Raw genomic sequence first — 20,328 nt, forward strand, 5'->3', positions numbered from 1 at the left:
TATATTTTGAGAATGGGCGATGATGTGAACCATCAATAACCTGGGATAGACATTGGTCTTTTTAGAATTAAGGTGCCAGAGAATTTGCACAAGCTGTAATAAATTCTGCTAGAAAGCTCATCTCTTCAAATACTATGTTTTGCTTCAAATTTGGTGCATGGACAGCAAAATGAGAACCAAAATTTAATCGTTGTCTGACGGAGCAGAGCAAGGGTCAAAATTTCATAACGCAGCTGTCTAACCACGACTCGCAACATCAGGTGGGTTTTATCGAGGAGGTGGGAGAAGTTGCATCTGAAGGTGACTCTGTGAAAGAACATTCGCTGGAGTGGGGGGGGGGGGGGAGCAGCAGAGACACTTGGAATGATCAGATACCACAAACCTCATCCCCCAGAGAATGTAATGTCACCCTTGGAGTCCACACCCCAGGACAGCAGGTCGGCTTTGCTTCGCCTTTGCCCCCATTAGGTATGGACCAGTTGGCAATGATGTTGAGCCACATGATGAATGATATGCGAGCTGGACGGGCAGAGGCTGATGGGTGGGCACGGGTACCAAGGAAGAGGACACAGAGCACACAGGTGGGCTGAGGAAGGACTTTGCACGACGGAGGATTCCCAGTCGGCAACTGGCTTTGGAGGCCAGGTTGGAAATGTGGCTTTCCCAGGAAAGGTCATGGCAGATCATGAGACCCAGAAGCTTGAGTGAAAGGACTTCTTCCAGAGGATTGTTGAGAAAGTAGATGGGGTGGTTTCTAGATGGTCCTTTTGGAGAGACATAGTGAGAGTGTGAGATATGTGAGGATTGAAAGACATGTTCCACGTGTTGGACCAGTTTGTGATTTTATCCAGATCTGCAGAGAGCGAAGAAGCTGCTGCTTGCCAATCTGAGGGATGACAGATGGTACGGCAGAGGGTGGAGTCATCAGCAAAGAGATAAAGAGGATTTTCCAGAGTCAGAGAGATCATTGATGAAAACCAGAAAAACAACAAGGCCCAGAACGCTACCTTGAGGAACTCCAGCCTGGACAGGAAGAGAGAATTACAATACAGCAGCCAATCGGAGTGGCTGGATCTCGGAAGATGAATGTGAGAGACGACTACAACAGAGTCCACAACAGTTATTTTCAGGACTCGCGCAACACGCAACTGCACGTCTCATCTGCACCTCCCACTCACCTGTCCATGAGCCGTCCGGCTCCCGTACGAGTGAGACTGGGAATGACGCCATACCCCACCTACTTCGCTCCTCTGTCTATCAACCTTTCTTCTCTCCTTCTCCCAGAATTCTTGAACCACATGTTTGTGTTGAAAGTTGTGATAAGATGACTGATCACGAGGGCTTATGTGCTTTGGGGTAAGATCTTTTCTCTTGTGACACTGTTTTGCCTTGTACATGCATGCTTTTGCTAATTCTTGATAAACTACTTTCTAAACTGCCCGATCATTCCTTTCAATTGGTTAGACAATAGTGTGTAACCATTGACAAGGAGTTCTGCGCTGCCCTGCTCTTTTGTTATGGTTAGACGTTTGCCAGAGTTACACTAATTGTATCACTCAACCATCCTGATTAGTAACAGTGGAGCACTGGGAAGCAGAGGAGGAGGAGATTGGGACCATACTCTGTGCAGAGCGTTGGTGATGCTTAAGCAGTCTCCTTGGCTACTGGGCACAATCCTGGACGGGTCGCCACTCCGACACAGGATACCAGCATGCTGGCACTCATTTTGCCGACCTCAGAAGGATGACAGGCTGAGTTAACCCCACCTGGTATTAATTCAACAGCCGAGTGGGATTTGAACTCAGGACCCGAGGATCCAAAGCCCACCCCCCTAGCCATGAAGCCAACACCAGGCATACCGGTGAAATGAGTACCGGTGTACTGGTAGAGGGGCAATCTTCAGTACAAGTTTCCAGATATACAGCAGGAGTGTTCAAGCAGAGCTTACCATGCCAAACAACAACAAACAAACACCAACACCAACAACAACACCACCACTCTTTCACTCTTACCAGAAATTAAAGTTTTCATGGAGTGAAGAAACGAAGATACCACCCAATTATCAAACATTTCGTGAATGCTCAATTTGGCATTTCTAACACGTGATGGAAAAATTGAACGCCCTGCACCGTGGATTACAAAGGAAGCAGAAGACAATTGCTGCCATGATTAGTGCAGTGAAAGCTTTCAAGTCTAAACTTCATCCTTCTGACACAACAAGTGCACAAATTGAAAATGCAACATTTTCCTTATACCTATGCTTCAAACGTTAGCAGAAAACGAGGTTTCTATGGGAATTGTGGACATTGACAAGTACAGCGGTTTCCTACCCATGCTTGGCCAAGAGTTAAATGACAGATTTAATGATTTTGAGGAGATGGAGCCCTGTCTGATGTCCATTTCATACCCCTTCATGGAAGTTGATGTTGGTGACATTTCTGAAGAAATTGGTGTGCTGTTTGACCTTGACCGTGTCCCTTTGGAAATGGAGATCATCAGCCTTCAAAGTGACATTCAGTTGAAACCAAGGTAATGTGCCACAAATTTCTGGATTCTCATGGACACCGAGAAGTACAGTAACATCCGCAAAGTATCAATGAAAGTGGCTTCCCTATTTGGCTCAACATTTCTTTGCGAATCAGTCTCTTCTTGCATGAACTAAATCAAATCTAAATTTCAAACCCGTCGAACGGACGAGCATTTGGAGGACTCCATCACCTGATGACGAAGTACTGCTGGACAGCATGCAGTGTCAAGTTCCACACTCACGTGAAGGTGAAGATCAATTTTCCTTCACTTTAAATATGTATTGTTGTAAATTAACTGCAAGAGCTAAATTTGAACCCCTATCAATTGATATTTTAGTAGCTCTTGAAATATTTCACCAATCAAAAGTAGCTCGAAGGTTGGCGACCCCTGCCATAAGCCGTGCTATACCGCGTCTTGTATGTGGAACTTATTCGTGAATTTTATTTGTTGCAGTGAATGTGTGTGGAAGAAAAAGTCAATCAATAAAGACGCGAATGAAAGATGTGACATCTGCTTCGTCAGGGATCTTTTATTGCAGCATTGAAAATCGTCCTGGGGGTGATTAGCCAATTTTGGATGGGGAAAATCACATCGTTGAAAGTTCGTGAATCCCCATAACAAGTATTTGGTGGAAGCACCTTTTGCAGCAATGACCGATACGAGTCTTTTTGGGCGTTTCTCGACCAGCTTTGCGCACAGATGGTGAAATCTTTGCCCATTCTTCACATGCAAATTGCTCTACTTCTGCCAAGTTTAATGGGGATCGTCAAATCTCACCTTAAATGTTCAGTTGGGTTCAAGTCAGGACTTTGACAGGGCCAATGAAGAACATTTATTTTCTTCTTATTCAGCCACTCCAGTGTGGCTTTAGCTTTGTGTTTCAGATCATTGTCCTGCTGAAATGTGCATCTGGATCCTGATCTTCACCAAAATCTAATCAATTCGTCCTTATCGCACACTCAACATGTTCACCAAGTTTCATCTAAATCCGTCCCCAACTTTTTTGAGATATCTTTCTCACAGACAAACAGACAGGGATGAAAACACAACCTCTGTCCATCTTTGTATTTGACATCTTTAATGTATGATAAAAAAAAGAGTAGTGAAACCAATGCAAGCTCAAGAAAAGCAAAACTGATTTTTCAAATACAAATAAGAGGATTATGAAGTCCTACAAAATTTGATACCTTAAATACACTTCCACCCAGAAGCAGAGTGATGAAATGAATAAACATGGAGTACCGTAGATATTATGCATACGATTGCAGACAGGTAAAATGGAAGAAATAGGACAATTGGATTACTCTGTGGGTATTGCAACAGTAGGAGCTTCCTCCACTTCCTTGGTTGTCTGCTGGTCCTTGGAGTGTATAAGTGTTTCCGGTGTGCTTGGAGAGTTGTAAACACGGTAGTTAAGCAGAGATAACAGGAACATCTCTATCACCAACAGTTGTGCATTCATCTCTGCGGGACAAGGAAGATGGAGGAACAGAAACCCACGCAATCATTTCTGCCAACAAAATCTACATAGTTCATCTGGCAGCTTTTGTCAAGTGCTTTTTAATTCCACTGGGTTTTGCATCACTCTGAACGAAAGACACAAATTAGTTAAATCACATGATCAAATGTGGGACCACCTGACGCACACCTGAAAGCAGGATGCTATAAATGGAGGACAACAAATTGATTTTAAAAGGGACACACTCCAAGTTGTATCCAGTTTGCGGATCAACCCAAACTGTCCACAACGTCAAATTCCTCGTGTAAACAAATATGAAATGTAATTTCTGTTGAGCTGTGCTTCAATGGAGAAGATCAGTTTTAATTCTTGAAGAATATGAAACCGATGATGTCACTGCCATCAGCTCAGGTCACGTATGGGAGCATGCGCCGGAGAAGCACATATCTCGCCTCCATAGCGCCTCTGTCTGGCCATCCCCCCAGGCAGATGCCTGGCCCATCCCGATCTCCTTGAGATGCGGATCAATCTGTTGCAACCACGAGGTACATGGTCTGCCCATTGGCCTCCTCCACTCACGAGGCTCCCTCACCGAGAGAATCTGGTGAGCAAGACCAGTGTCAGGAAAACGAGACACGTGTCCATACAGCCACAGCTGACGCTCACGGACTATGCAGGTAACAAATCTCATTTGAGTCTCTCTCAGCAACCGCTCGTTGGACACAAAGTCCGACCAGCGATAACCAAGGATTCTCCAAAGAGACCTGGTACCAAAGGAATTCAGTCGACGTCTCAGATCCTTGGTCAGGGTCCAAGTCTCACATCCATAGAGCAAGACTGGAAGCACCAAGGGCCTGAAGACTCAGACTTTCGTCCTCCCATACAGGTACCGACAGAGCCACACCCCATGATCCAGTGAATCCATGACTCCCCAGGTTCGACCCAGACGTCTATTGACCTCTGGCTCACAGCCAGCAGAGACATGAATATCACTGCCAATGTAAGTGAATCTCTCCATAACCTCAACATCCTCACCACAAACAGGTACAGACAGGACAGCAGCATCCATGATGTCAACGAAAGCCTGTATCTTAGTGTTGACCCAGGAAACCTGTAATCTCAGCGGCTCTGCACCTCAAGGGTGCATTCATTACCTCAAGGGCCCTCATTCATTCATCACCTCAAGGGCCTCCTAAAGGATTCCAGAGACTCCGCAAAGATGACTGCATCATCTGCAAAATCAAGGTCAGAAATCTTGACATTCCCAAACAATGCATCAAATCGAGATCTCCTCGACATCCTCCCCATAATCCAGTCCATACAAGTGCTGAAAAGTGTGGGGGCCAGTACACACCCCCTGACGAACTCCAGTAACAACTGGAAATAAGTCAGAGATGGTACCACCACATCTCACGGCATTCTCAGTACCAGAGTATAGTTCAGACATCAGATCGATCAGTTTTGGTGGCACCCCACAAAGATCAAGAATCATCCAGAGGACATCCCGATTCACTGAATCGACCGCTTTACAGAGTGGTACTCCCACTGTGTGGGTTTTCAGATGTATTTATGCTTTTAGTATGTTTTGCGGAATAAAGGGTTTTACGGTGGCCGGAGTGGAAATCCTGCCACCAACCTCTGAATAAAACGTAACGCAACTGCAGGAGGACATCCACAGACACAGTTGGTCACTAGATATGGATGGCCGTTGGCTCACAAGGAGCTCCTCCACCCTTTGACAGATTTTGTTTTTAATCCTGCTGGGTGTCCATATCATACACCCTCCTCACCAAGATACTTGGTCGGGGAATCGGTTTAGTTGCCGACAACCCGACCATGAAACAGGTTAGTACAGGTTTACATGGTACCTGTAGGAAGTCACAGATCTAATCTTGCCTGACCTGACCTGACCTGACCTGACTGCTATCGAGCACATGGGTATCCAGCCGTGATGATACAACCTTCTCTGTGTGTGCGGGTTGTGCGAGTTTTGAGAAGGTGTCTCGTGTTCCGTTTTTCCTCGATGGAGAGAAAATATACTCTGTGAATCATTTATTCAGGAGGTACTCACACGAGATCATTGGCGTGATTGGTCCCATCGGCCATAGTATGGGTGGGCCAGTGGGTGGAGAAAGGCAAAGTCTGGTCGAATTATTTTAACCGCAGGTTTCTATTTAATCGGATGTAAAAAAAAAAAAAGGCAATTGATAGTTTACCGTGGCATCGCTACATCTGGGACGTTCGCTGGTGGACCTTCATTTTGGAGGAGACACGCGAAATGAACAAAAGAACGAACAAAAATTATCATTTTGTGTACCAATACACCCACTCCCTATGGGAGCTCCCGGGGGGGGGGAGGGGAGGGGGTGGAGGGTTGTGAGGGCAGGGTATTACATGTACGTGTGCACCATGTGGTTGGGGTTTTGTTTATTTTCCTCTGATCGTTTAATGGCCACAGTTATTCCCACGTTAAGGCCCTGTCACACCTTGACGATTTAGCCAGCGTATGCCTGACGTATGAAAAATTTGTCTAAAACGCTGGCACACGTCGAATACGTTATGGGTAAGTTTGTGTACGTTAAGAGCACGCTGGCATATGTCGTAGTATGCTGGCATTCATCGTAGTACGCTGAGCTGTTAGACAAATTTTCCATGCTTGAAATTTTTTGACGTATGCAAGCGTATGACTCACACATTCCACATAACGCTGGTCAGGTCAGGGTCCATAATGAAACCCTGGTCAGGGTCCAAGTCTCGCATCCATAGAGCAAGACTGGAAGCACCAAAGACTCGAAGACTCAGAATTTCGTCCTCCCGCACAGGTACCGGCAGCACCACACCCCATTATCCAGTGAATCCATGACTCCCCAGGCCCGACCCAGACATCTATTGACCTCTGACTCACAGCCAGCAGAGACATGATATTCACTGCCAAGTAAGTGAATCTCTCCATGACATCAACATCCTCGCCACAAACAGACACCAGGCGAGACAACTACGAGGAGAGTGTGCATCGCTCTCAGCCATCCTGCTCACCATCGTGTTAATATTATCATTATGCCATTATCATTGGATGGAATTGCCGTATCATTTGTGGTTATAGTAATTTTTACAAATAATCGAACTTGGATGACATAGATGATGGAGTCGGGATTGGAGGAAGATGTATCAACAATCTATGGAATTCTGACGCTACCACTATGTTGGCTGAAAGTAAAGAGGACTGGATGAAACTGCTGCAGACAGTGAAGAAGGAAAGTGAAAAGACTGGTCCTTATTTAAACCGAAAAGATATTTAAATCTTGTCGACCGAGAAGATCGACGTGTTTAGAAGGGATGCGTTCCATTACCAATCAGCTTGTAGAGAGCTTGCCAAATGACTCGCTTGATTTTAAGCACCCAAGCAAGCACTCCAATGAAACAGTGAGATTTACACGATGGAATGTGGTGCATACAGTACGGTTCCATGGCCACCGTAGTTGCGAACACACCAAGAGGACAGCAAAAACAGTGGAAAGTGGTCCAAACATCGGTTCAAAATCCAAGAGACTAAACAGCGAGGAGTTCAAAATGAAATAAATTGCTGAAGGCAAGTGCAATGCCTCATTGTTATACAAGTTTAAGAGCTATTGTGATGTCACTGCTGTTGTGGTGTCAGCCTGAGATGTTTTAACTGCAGTAATTATTACGTCTCGCTCTGGCGACCGAAGGAAACGGTGGCAAGCATGGCACGTGACCATTTTTGGCAAGCATGGTGAACACTGCGGTCTGCAGCTTCATCGTGACGAGGGTTAACTGCAATACAAAGAGCAATTTCAACAGAATCACAATAGACTGGAGCAGCACAAACTATAAATAAAATAATAAAATGCACATCCCAAGTTCGAGTAAACACCACAATTTGAAGGAGAATACATGACAAAGCACAGGAGCCTAAAACGACTGGTCACTTCAACAGAATAATATCCTCCACACTCATAAGTGTTTTAACTTGAGGCCAAGTGGTGAGTACAATACTAAAACAGCTCGGTACTATTCCGGAGCTTGTGGATACAAATCCAGCTGAAGGCAGCAGTATGAAGGACTTGGAACCTAAGCTTCTGGAAACTAAGCTGGTCTCTGGGAAACTAATAATTTGTCACAATCATATTGTCAGGAAAAACCCAGCTGACTCACCAATGACCTTCACTAACGAGTCATCCGCCTGTACTGGTCGCCAAATGTGCTCGTCTGCACATCATTATAATAATCTATATATAATGGAGCAAGTGTTTGTATGTATTTTTCGAAGTAAGTATCTCTAATTTCCTCGGGTGTGTGCCTGATGGCACCTCTAATGTTTGCGTAAGATAAGAATGTGTAAGTTTTTTTTTTTACGTCACTTTCTTTTGTTGCACCCCATGAATCCTTTGCTTTCCCTGCTGCACATATTGCTGAATAAAACCCTTTTAATTATTGTACACATACTTTTCCTAGCCCTGATTAATAAATTGCTTATGTTGTGAATGTACCCAGCTCTTTTCGTCTTTTCCTTCATTGTTCCAGCACGGTCTGCACGTTCGAAGAATTTGGCTCGGTAATTCAGAAAACGCATCAATATGACAAACGGCTTGGAAATTGGGCCTGATCAAATATATTTTCCTGTGGAACTCACAAAAGGGAAACATGTAACTTTTGAAAAGCAAACCCGATAACCAAATGCTTTAGAAACAGGTGCGAGGACAAAGGAAAACTTGAAAGAACCTCCAGAAGATACGGGATGAAACTTTGCCACCAAGGCATGCATAAGAGGTATGGCATGGAGTTTGTACAGATCCAAATCTACCCATATGTACCACGTCCGCATGCGCTGTATACGTACCTCTACGTTGTAGTAACTGTCGACTGTACATCCCGATCGGGACACAAACTGTACCGCTATTGACTGTCGGGCGCTTGGCAAGTGGCTTAACCACTCGAGCAAGCACTCCAACGGAGGAACGCCTGGCTTGACAAGTGATTACCAATTGCCGTCGATAAACCCATGCACTCGATAACGCCCAAGCAATGTCCAAATTAGACAAATGAACACTTTTTCTAGGAGTCGGAAATGCTGCCGAGTTCAATTCTGGAGCTTAAATTTTGTAATTCGCCTTAGTTTAAGAGATTCACCAGGTCATGGCATGTGTGGAAATGAGATATAGCCACAAGCGCTGGCATCTCTGGACGTTAATAAGCATTGCAACGATGAACAGGCATTCGATAATACGAGTGAGGAAAGTGAAAAAAATAAAAATAATAAAAAACTATCATTAAGAAATCGTTGCGGCCTGTTCCAAGTCAAGGCATGGTTGAGCAGGCCAAAAAAAAAAACATGGCGGCTTCAGACCCCAACGAGGTTACCCAGGAAACACCTTAAGACCCCAGAGAGCGAGGTGGCTGAAAATCACCTGATAAAGGATATAATTAAATAAGGCCATTAATTATCTTCAAAAGGGATGTTTTAATTAACCCAAACACCCAATTTTCACTCTTGCACTTCCTTGGACTTCCCTTAGTTGCATAAAATCTTCCTCTTCCTGTGCTTCATTATGTATCCTGCCAGCTTTATGAGAAGTCATTCATAACTCTACTTCTTGTATCCTCATCACTCCCATCCACATCCTTCATTCTTAATGGCCCGATGACTCCCTGGAAATCTCAAGGTCCCTCTTTCTTTCCGTAAACATAAACTGCAATACAAGAAGTGACATTCGAATTCATTACACCTACAAACTAAACGTATTACCAAAATTAAATAGGCAGCCATCTTTTGATGATCCCTTAACCCAAAATCCTGCATCGGTTGACCGAGGTAGTCACTGGAATAATTATCTCACAATATCCCCTTAAATTGTATCTCACCTGATTAAGAGCATACTTGGCTGGTTGTTTCCCAGCCCTTGGATGGAGCTTTGCCTGAGCAAATGTGAGACCCAGAGGATACAATGAAATCAACATGGATACGACCAGAGTGAGATTCAAAGCGAGCGGTAAGTCCTCCAGCTCTGGCTGAGAAAGAAAGGAAGAACAGGAAGACATGTTGCGCATGAAGAAGATGCAGGTGAGTAAAAACAAACACACTGAGATTGTAAGCACCATACAATGTACTACAATTACATCATCATGGAAAATTATCAATAGTATCGTAGCGTCGACAGCTTGCCCAATGTCGCGCTTGTCGCAGCAGGAGGGTAAAAACCCACGATGCCCGAGCAGTTCAACTCCCGAGGAGACGTTCCGAATTATAGTGGACAACACCACGCACGTGGGTCGTGAGGAGAGACACGAGAAACATCGCTCGTGTAAAACCGAAGGGTTTATTTCCCGAACCACAACCAATAAAAACCAGGGATGATTGAATCGCGAGGAGATGACGGTGGGTTGGGAGGGAAGGAAGTGAATGCAAGTAATAATTGTGTACAATGAGGAAAAAATTAATCTAAAGAAACTATGGTGCCTCACTCCGATTCGGTCACAGACAGGGGGGAAAGGGAACAAAAACCGGGGTCTCAGCTCTGGCAGCGGCGGGGACGAACAGGCGATGAGGAGACAAAACACGTAGATAGACGAAATAGGCAAAAGCAGGCAGACAGGACAACCTTCTCTGAGCTCTCCTCACTCTCACCAACTCCCAGCTACCTTCTCCCCAGACCAACTGCACAATTAGCTCCTCCCTCTTCTCTCTCTGGGAAATGCTCCACCCCTCCCAAGAGATCCATCACTCCGCCCCTCAGTTGGTGTTCATAGTCTCAGACCCCCCCCCCCTTTCGTGCTGTCTCCTGGCACGCCCCTGGTAAAGGTTGACATAGAGGTTATATACACAATTTCCTCAACCACAATCCCTAATTAACTTTCCACACACCACCCCTCGTATGGTGCACATGCAAAAAGACAATTTTCAAGCATTTCCCTACTTATACATCGAGATGGCGAAGTACTCGTACACGGACCATGCTACTCTATACATTCCTATCTGCTCCATGGTGAAATTGAACCACCTCCCCCCCCCCCTCCACCCCACCCCCCCACTCTCCCTCCCGACAAATGTAACAGAATGTCGAGACTATCAAAGTTAATCAAAATAAAGACCAGTTGCTGCACCGTATTCCCAAGAAGAAAGCCAGACACACACAAACACACACACACACACAGGTAAGTACTTACAAAAGCTATTTTATTTGAAGTTATAACCTTAACCTATAAGCAATTTACTGATTTCCCAACTGCCCGAATCATTAGCTGGGCATCGTTTTACATCGAGGTTTCGATCCTTTCAGCCCAGAACTTCTCCAAATGGCAGATCCACAGCCCTGGTCGCAGGTACACATCAGTAGGTTCCTGAATATCAACGCCAACACAGGTAAATTATTTTTCAAGACCTGGCAAAAAAAGCTCAGAGAAGTATTACAATACACACAGTGGCCTGCAAAAGTATTCACTCCCCTACAAAGTTCACATGATGATGCCACCTGAGCTTATTTCAGGATGCTTTCAAATCAAACTTAATATATAGAGGTTTCATGAATTACTCCAAAGTGATAAAGCTAAAAAAAATGCAGATAAAATGTGAATAAGTTATATTAACAGAGAAAAAATCAGATGATTGAATAAGTATTCAAACCCTTTGCCTAATTAACCCAAAATCACTGCAGGAGCAAATTATTTGTTTGAAAGGTTACAAGATAAGTATAATGGGTTTCACCTGTATGTCATCAGTGGATTAACTTAAAAATTAAGCTCCCCCACTTATCTACAGAGTTTTAAGGTGTAACTCACACGGTCAACTAACAAGGCAAACATGAAGACCAAGGACCTTTCCAAAGAAGTCAGACACAAAGTGGTGGAGAAGCACCGTTCAGGAGAGGGTTATGAGAAGATTTCAATCACTCATTACCCCTTTGAGTACAGTGAAATCCATCATCAAGATGTGGAAGATGTAACATACCACACAGACTCTACTCAGATCAAGTCACACATCCAAACTCATCAGCAGGGAAGCAGGAAACTGGTTTGGGACGTCACTGTAAATCCAGCAATGACTTTGAAAGATCTGCAAAACTCAATGTCTGAGATAGGGGTCAGTGTTCATCAATCAACAATATCCCGTTCCCTTCACAAAGCTGATGGACAGGTTGCAAGAAAGGAGGAGAAGGAGGATATTGGGACCATACTCTGTAGAGAGCATCAGGAAGAATGCTCTGTGCAGAGTTTCACCCATCAGGAAGAAAGGGATTTTGAAGAACTTGAAGACTCTGCAACAGTTTCTGATGCTGAAGAGAAACGTAAGCTTATGCACCTCACATGATCACCTTTTAAAACACAGCCCTGTTTACACTCCAAAAGGATAGAAAAGGAGGGAAAACTAATTCTGCTCATCTTGCTTTCACCACATTGAGACACCAATGCTGATGGAGGAGATTGGGACCATACTCGGTCCAGAGTGTCGGTGCTGCCTAAACAGTCTCGTTGGCTATTGGGCACAATCCTGTACGGGTCGCCACTCCGACACAGTACACCAGCATGCTGGCACTCATTTTGCTGACCTCGGAAGGATGACAGGCCGAGTTAACCCCACCTGGTATTAATTCAACAGTAGAGCGGGGTTTGAACTCAGGACCCTCGGATCCATAGCCTGCCGCCCTAACCATTAAACAAACACCAGGTGTGGTGGCCAACAAGAAAGAAGCAATTGCTGAAAAAGACGCATCTAAAAGCTCATATGGAGTTTGAGAAAAAGCATCTTCATGATACAGCAGGCATGTGAAGAAAAGTGTTGTGGTCAGATGAGACAAAAATCTAACTTTCTGGTCTAAATTCAAAGCGTTACGTCTGACGCAAGCTAACGCTGCACATCATCCAGTCAACACCATCCCTACAGTCAAGCACGGTGGTGGTAACATCATGTTATGGGGCTGCTTTTCATCAGCAGGGACTGGCAAGCTTGTCAGGATAGAAGGGACAATGGATGGTGCAAAGTACAGTACAAGAGAATCCTTGATGAAAAACTGCCATAAATCTGAAACTGGGTAGGAGATTCACATTTCAGCAAGACAATGATCTGAAACACAAAGCTAAAGCCACACTGGAGTGGCTGAATAACAATAAAATCAATGTTCTTGAGTGGCCCAAAGTCCTGACTTGAACCAAATTGAACATTTATGGCGTGACTTGAAGATTGCAATCCATCGACGATCCCCCCCTCCCCCGCCCTCTAGACTCCTTCGGGTTATGAAGGTTGTGATCAAGTTTCATCACAATCGTGGGTGTAGTTTTGGAGAAGAGAGCAAATACCTTTTTTGGGGGTCAACCCCCCTCCCCAGTACACCCCATTAATGAGTGCATATTTTTATGTGGTCAATAAAAATTCATTAGGCATCAGATATGAAAGTTGTGGCCAAATTTCATCAAAATCGTGTGTTTGGTTCAAGCGATAATGACTGACTCACTGACTCGCTCACTTACGGACACTGCTCCATCACATAAGCTCGCCTGACTAAAGTCTAGATTACCTAAAAACGATTCTGGATGAACTGATAATTTGATCAATTTACCTGGCCGAGGCATCAATGTGTGCACCGTCCCTCAGATGGACTTTAAACTGGGCGTCCCAACTTATAACATCACACTTGGTGGACTTTAATGATTTCATGGTATCTTTTGTGAAAAGGTGAATTATCAACATGCCCGAAACAAATCAGAAATTCCTGCTCTAACTTATGGGGGGCACTGCATCAATGACACCCCCAAGCAAATTATGATACCCACAGCCACATGCTGCATATGAAAGAAGAGAATAGCTATGAGATAAGGAAAGACAAGTACTTATGAGGTGTCACAAACATATGTCGTTATTTTAATACATATCACAAGTAGTAAACAAATCACATTCAGTTATGTTTTATGAAACAGTAGTGTGCAAAAGTTTGGATTATTCAAATGACATTCATACTTTCAGGTAAATTGATCAAATTATTACTGATAACAGTTATATGTGTTCATTATTGTAAATTAACAGCCTTTATAAATGCACATGAAACAAACAAACTGTTTAAATAAATAACAAGAATATTGCTATTCCAGAGTATCCGTCAATACTTTGTGCGTCCGCCCTTCGTCCACTTGAGTGCTGTCACTCTTTTACCCCGTGCTTCCTGCATACGACTGGAGGACTCCTGCAGGATTTTGTGCCAAATATCCTTTATTACATTCCAGATATCAAGATTAGTTGGGTTCCTCTTATGTTTTTTTTTTCTGTTTCTTATGTTTTTTTTCTGTTTCTTATGTTCACATGGCCTCGATGGGATTCATATCCAGACTCTGGTGTGACCATTCTAACATTTGGAGCACACTTGCTCTAACCTTGCTCTCCAAATACTGTTTTACTGAATTGGAAGTGTGTTTTGGATCATCATCTTGGAAAATTAATCTTCTTCCCATTAAACGATTTCCACAAGGAACTGCATGGTGCTGCAGTATCTGCTTGTACTTCTCTTTTTTTTTCGCGTCCCATTGATTTTAACAAGTTTTCCGACACCAAAAGCTGAGTTGCAACCCCAGGCGGTCACAGAGCCTCCCCCATGTTTAACAGTAAGCTGCAAACATTGTGTGTCGTGATGTTCTCGAAGTCTTCAGCGTACGAACTGTTGTTTTTTCGATCCAAAACATTCAAACTTTGATTCATCAGAGCAGATTACCTGATTCCATTGTTTACTCACCCAATCTTTGTGTTGCCTTGCAAATTTCACTCTTTTTGCCTTATTCTGTAGTCTCAACAGTGGTTTCTTTGATGCAATTCTGTCATGGAGACCTGCTGCAATAAGCCGTCCTGTGCACAGTGTTATACATGATGTTAATGTTCAGGCCTGCTCTCATTTCATTTGTCAGCTGCTGATTTGATTTTCTTCTGCCATGTAAGTTGAGAAACTTTAAGTGCTTGGCTTGCCTTGGAGAGGTTTTTCTGGGTGTTCCTGGTCTTTTCTTGTCTTGTACTGTGCCAGTTTCTTTCAGGCGATGCAAAATGCACCTCACACTATTGATGGAGATCTTCAGCTTTTCTGCTATTTTCTTTATGGCTTTACCTTCTTTTTGCAGAAGTTGGATCTTCACACACCATTCTGTTAAAGGTTGCTGCTTGTTTGGCTCCATTCTGAACCCACTCATATACATTCAAACAAAGAAACTTTTCCAATGAAAACTAATTTCACATATTCACCAATTTGCAACTTTTATTGTGGTTTCTTGCAATTCGCATTAATTCTCACTTGTGTTGATTCCGTCAATGATTTATTATTTACTGTACAAAAATCCACAAACTCTTTCGTGCTTTATTACGAGCACATCATAATTTGTCACAAAAATAAATATATATTTTTAATTACCTAATTTATTCTACATACTGGTATGTACTTTCATACACAAACCTTCATAAAAATTCGATTTCCACAAGGAACTGCATGGTGCTGCAGTATCTGCTTGTACTTCTCTTTTTTTATTTAGCATCCCATTGATTTTAACAAGTTTTCCGACACCAAAAGCTGAGATGCAACCTTCCCACAAACAGTGAATGGGGAATAGCACCAGAAAATTGAAAAGAACCCAAACTTTTGCACAGTACTGAGTACTGTCTGTACTCCTCTGTCATTTTGTTCGGTACAGTAGAGTGAACATTTTCCATTTGTTATGGACCAGCACTGTATAACATGTAATTGTGCTTTTGTGAGGGTTACAGTGGTATTAAATTTCCTGTTAAATCACAACAACACAGAAGTAAAAAGGCACCTGCAATTTGGAAGGAGAACAGAAAGGCAGAAGGACAACAAGGAGAGAAGGGCATGGACACATTCTCTTGAGCTGCCACACTCCGTTTCAAGCAGTGCATATCATTTTAAAACCAGCATACCCAGTGAAGGAGGAATCGGGGGTGTTCTGCATGTGAACCTGAAAGGTTCAGTGACTCACCTATTCCCTGACTACAACGGATCAACTTCAACCCACAGTGATTGGTCGTTGGAGATTTAGCTTCGCTTTTTATATCATACCTTGTGAGGTATTCTCTGAACTCCCTGAACTCATGGAATCTACCTGTCAGACATTGCACTGCTGTTATCTTGGCGATGATTTCAAAGCCACTCCTGATTCTGATTGGGTGTTTTATGTGCACCCTTCACATGGCTGGTTGACTGGAGCATACCCTCGGAGCTTATTCGTCCCTCCAACCTCTCCTTCAAATAACACGTCGTCCTTTACAGCTTGGAGTCCCCATCTTCACAATCTGTGATACAGCTTTACCTGTGGACTCGGGTTCTTCTCCGTGCTTCAGTGATACGAGGATTTCACCTTCCGATGACTTGGAAAATGCGATTGTTCAATCGGCTTCAACCTGTGCGCACCCTCCGGACTAGCTCCATTCAACTGTGTCACGGCCGACCTTTCACCCAATTGTAACCCGCTGGGGTTTAATGTATGAACTGCTTGCTTGAGATAAGTTGCCACATTGAGACTTGTGATTTAACTTGTAGCTCAATTGTTATCTGACATTTGTACGTATTTAATTTGGGGATTCTGAGGAAAGTCATTCAAAATTACATTTAATTAATATCATTGTGCTTAAGGTAGACACAGCAAGGATTAAGGTCTGTGGTCGGGAATGTAGACCGATAAAATCAGGAGCTGGTCAAACATATGCAATATGTCATTCCATTCCAACAATTCTCACATTCTCACTCTGTCTCTCTGGAAAAGCCATCTGGCGAACCCTCCCACATACTTCCTTAACAATCCACTTGAAAAATTTCACGCACTCAAAACTTTTGGCTTCAATATCAACCATGATCTTTCTTGGGCAAACCACACATCTAAGATGGACTCCAAAGCCAGTTGCTGACTGGCATCCTCTGTCATGCAAAGTCTTTCCTTGGCGCACCTGAACTTTTATCCACCTGCAATGCCTTCATCAATAACTTGGTTGGGTACCGCTCTTCCCTCTGGGCTGGCACCGCTGCTTCACACTTTGCTCAGCGAGATGCCGTGGAAACCAAGGCCTTCAAAATCATTGGTATCTCCTGCGATGAAGCTGAGACTCTGGGACTATCACTTTCAAATGGCAGACCAGTCTGTGGTCTCTTTGTGCTCCACCGCTTCCTTGTTAAAGTCCAAAAATGCAGACTCACTCTCACCTCCACTCATTCATTTCTCTTTTTTCCCCCGGCCTGTGGAACCAACTTCCTCAGTTTCTTCAATCTCATTCTTCGCTCCACAACCATGATCTATTGAACCCCCGTTAAAGCCCCCAAAGCCCACTTATTTCCAGCTTTTTCTTTCACGTCTATGATTTCGAGTTTTCAGCCATGTCCATCTTGTTTACCCTGTGTCCTCCCCTTTGCTCTCATTCTTCCACACTAACCTTCCAATTCTCCATCTATTGTGTTCCTCAACCCTGCTGTTGGTGTGTTCTCTCACCCCCTCTTCCTCATGCTCATTTCATTCTGTTAAGCCAGAGTCCATTCTGTGCTCCAGCTCATCCTCAAGTCTTCAACACTGTATACGATGAAAAAAATTAAATGTTGTGAAATGGAGAACAAATCACAAATGTCGGTGAAGAGAAATGCGTGCTGATGAAATGAGCAACTTTGTTTTAAAAACTAGAAAAAAAAAGTTGACGTCATAATATCGCCGCTAATGGAAATCGCCGATAACATTATCTCCGAAACTAGGCAAGCTGTTTGGATTTTGTTTGCGGGAATCAATCTGTTTGAATTTTGTTTGCGGGAATCAAGCCGGGCATTAGCACAGATAATTTATTGCAAACCTGATACATCACTATGACATCATATCAATTTTTTATGACGTCATTCCTATTTTTTTGACTTTTTTTTCACAACCCAGAGTTTTCATCGGATCTTCGTGAAACTTGACATGTATATGCAGAAAGCCCACGCACAGGCAGGAACCATCTCCAATATGTGCGGTAATTCATCTCTGCTAATGCCCCGTTTGATTCTCGCAAACAGAATTCAAAAAGCTTGCCTAGTTTTGGAGATAATTTTTTAGGCGACTTCCATTAGCGGAGATATTTTGACGTCATAACTTTTTTTTCTCTTGGAGGAATTTTCAAAAGCGGAGATGGTTACTGTCTGCACAAGGTATTTTTACATATGTATTTGCCAAGTTTCAGGAAGTTTCGATGAAAACTGTTGGCTGTGAAACAAAAAAGTCCACAAGAAGAAGATGAAGAACAACAACGTGAGTAAGACTTAGAGATCCTCCACGAGAATCTAATAAAGAAGCAAACAAACAAACAACAGAAGAGGAACAAAGGAAGTGTGATTGGAAATCAGAGGAAGAACAAAGAAAACGCAAATTGAAACAAAGGCTTAACAAGAGGTTTGTTCTCTCTTCTTCGGGCCTAATGCAGTCCACTGCAGGTTGAAGGTCTCCCCTGAGTTTCTTGCCAAGCCACACTTGACAAGTGTGGTGACTATGCCAAATACTCATCGACAACAGTTGAGGAAGGAATGAGCAATTTGTCCATGGTACCGGCAATAACTTGCCTCCTCTTTGTCAAAAGACCTTGATATTCTTAATGTCCACCAACTGACATAAGTAGTCTGTATCCCGGCTTCATGTCCATCTGAGGGATCTCAGATTTAGATAATAGAAAGTTTTAGATAATAGAAAGTAAAAGACCAATTGCATAAAGGACTTATGAAGTTAAGGCAGGAACAAGAAGCAAGTCATCATTCATATCCAGCATGTGGCTACGAGTTAGCATTCGTTCTCGCAGGGGTGTGGCAGTGCTGCTAATGCAGTGCCCCATGGAGGTTAGAGCATGAATTTGGAATTTGGCAAGGATGGTAGCAATAGCTTGCCTATGTATTCTGAAGGACATCGTGAGATTTTTTTAACGTCCAACTCATGCTGGCAGATGGAACACCGTTTAACATCCATCCGTGGGACAGCGTACACACCGATGCCTCACCCTGTTGCAAAACACCACAATGACAATTTATAGCCGGGTCGACATTCAAATCTAAGCTAGCAGATCAAAAGTGAGTGTGCGTTCCTTTAGGGCTCAGGCTATCCTTCTAGCCCCTGTTACCATCAATAGCCACTCAAGATGTCTGAGTAAAAATAAACCTCACAACTAGCAGAAAAGAGAACCGCCGCAAAAAAGAGCAGCATGGCACACCGTCAAAAACAGCAACAGTATCCAAGGAGATCACTCATCTCTCGTCTGTGTTCTTGCATGAAAAGAAAAATGAAGAAGATAATCCAGAAATAGATCAAACAACACAAAAATGCATCAGAGTTTCAGCAGAGGGGCATTGCAATCAAAGATCATGATCAATTAATGATAGTTAAAGGTACAAACCAAATCAAAGATCACATATCACATAACGGAAACACTTTTCCACACGGTACTCTACTTACTCACATATTCGTGATTGAACAACGCTGGATTGGCTTTCCAAAATTAACAAGTAAGATATTTGTCTGCAAATGCTTTCACCACAAACTTCACGCAAACAAAGCCAGGAAAAAAAAAAGCACTAAGTATGTAAACTTCCTTCCAGTTGATTAGTTCTATCACACCCCTCTCGTTACCTAAATCTTTACCACCAACATATTCAACGAACATCATCCCCCCCCACTGCCAGTTACCCCTCATACCCAGTTTGCAAATTTTGTTGCGTCACATGCTATTCCCTATCACTTTGTCCATGAATAAGTGGTTCCTAAGAGTTTGTACCTTGTCTGCACAGATGGATATCCAAATTAACAGCAAGACAGGATGCAGGATGGCTCCTTGCATGGTGAGCACCCATAGTATGGATATTGTTCGACTGTGCAACACAAAGAGACAACATCCATTTGTACAACAATCGACCTCCATTTCAACATCAACGCACAATTGAAAGTTATTTTGTGATCACGAATGCTCTACAACCACCACTTGGGGTTATTTGTAAGCACATGATACCACCAACAGTTATAGTTGATTTCCTGTCGTTCAATTCAGAGCAAGCTCTTTGCCTTTACCGTTCGTTGCCTGTAGTTTCCCAGGCCTGTAGTAATGTTTATGACAGTTCATTTTTACAATTACCGTGAAGGTTGAAATGGTCCTCATGGAGGTGACCACTCACTGACAACCACATATCATACCTCATTGCAACCATAGTAACTCTTTCCTTTGGGGCAAGATGCTGTGAAATTCAGCAAATAACTACCATTACCATTGAGAGTGGAAAATAAATGATCATACAAACTTGTAATTGTACAAACAATTATAGAAACTCTGTCACTGTAGGTCACTTTGGTCA

At 43.3% G+C, this 20,328-nt stretch overlaps 1 protein-coding gene across 4 annotated transcripts in view; it reads right to left on the bottom strand.

The window, feature by feature from the left end:
- Positions 1-3,717: 3,717 nt before the first annotated feature.
- LOC147009771 (organic solute transporter subunit alpha-like) overlaps positions 3,718-20,328 on the bottom strand; it is a 46,309-nt gene continuing 29,698 nt past the window's right edge. For all 4 annotated transcript variants that reach the window (XM_085860841.1, XM_085860837.1, XM_085860838.1 and 1 more), the window contains 4 exons: positions 19,758-19,851; positions 9,872-10,018; positions 7,678-7,783; positions 3,718-3,993 (listed from right to left, as the gene is read on the bottom strand). In XM_085860841.1, coding sequence (XP_085716967.1) covers positions 3,830-3,993; positions 7,678-7,783; positions 9,872-10,018; positions 19,758-19,851 — 511 coding nt within the window. In that variant the 3' untranslated portion in view covers positions 3,718-3,829. The remainder of the gene's footprint in view (positions 3,994-7,677; positions 7,784-9,871; positions 10,019-19,757; positions 19,852-20,328) is intronic.

This window comes from Eptatretus burgeri, chromosome 17, assembly GCF_056783735.1.
Source record: "Eptatretus burgeri isolate ZD-2024b chromosome 17, Ebu_testis_v1, whole genome shotgun sequence".
Lineage (NCBI taxonomy): Eukaryota > Metazoa > Chordata > Myxini > Myxiniformes > Myxinidae > Eptatretus > Eptatretus burgeri.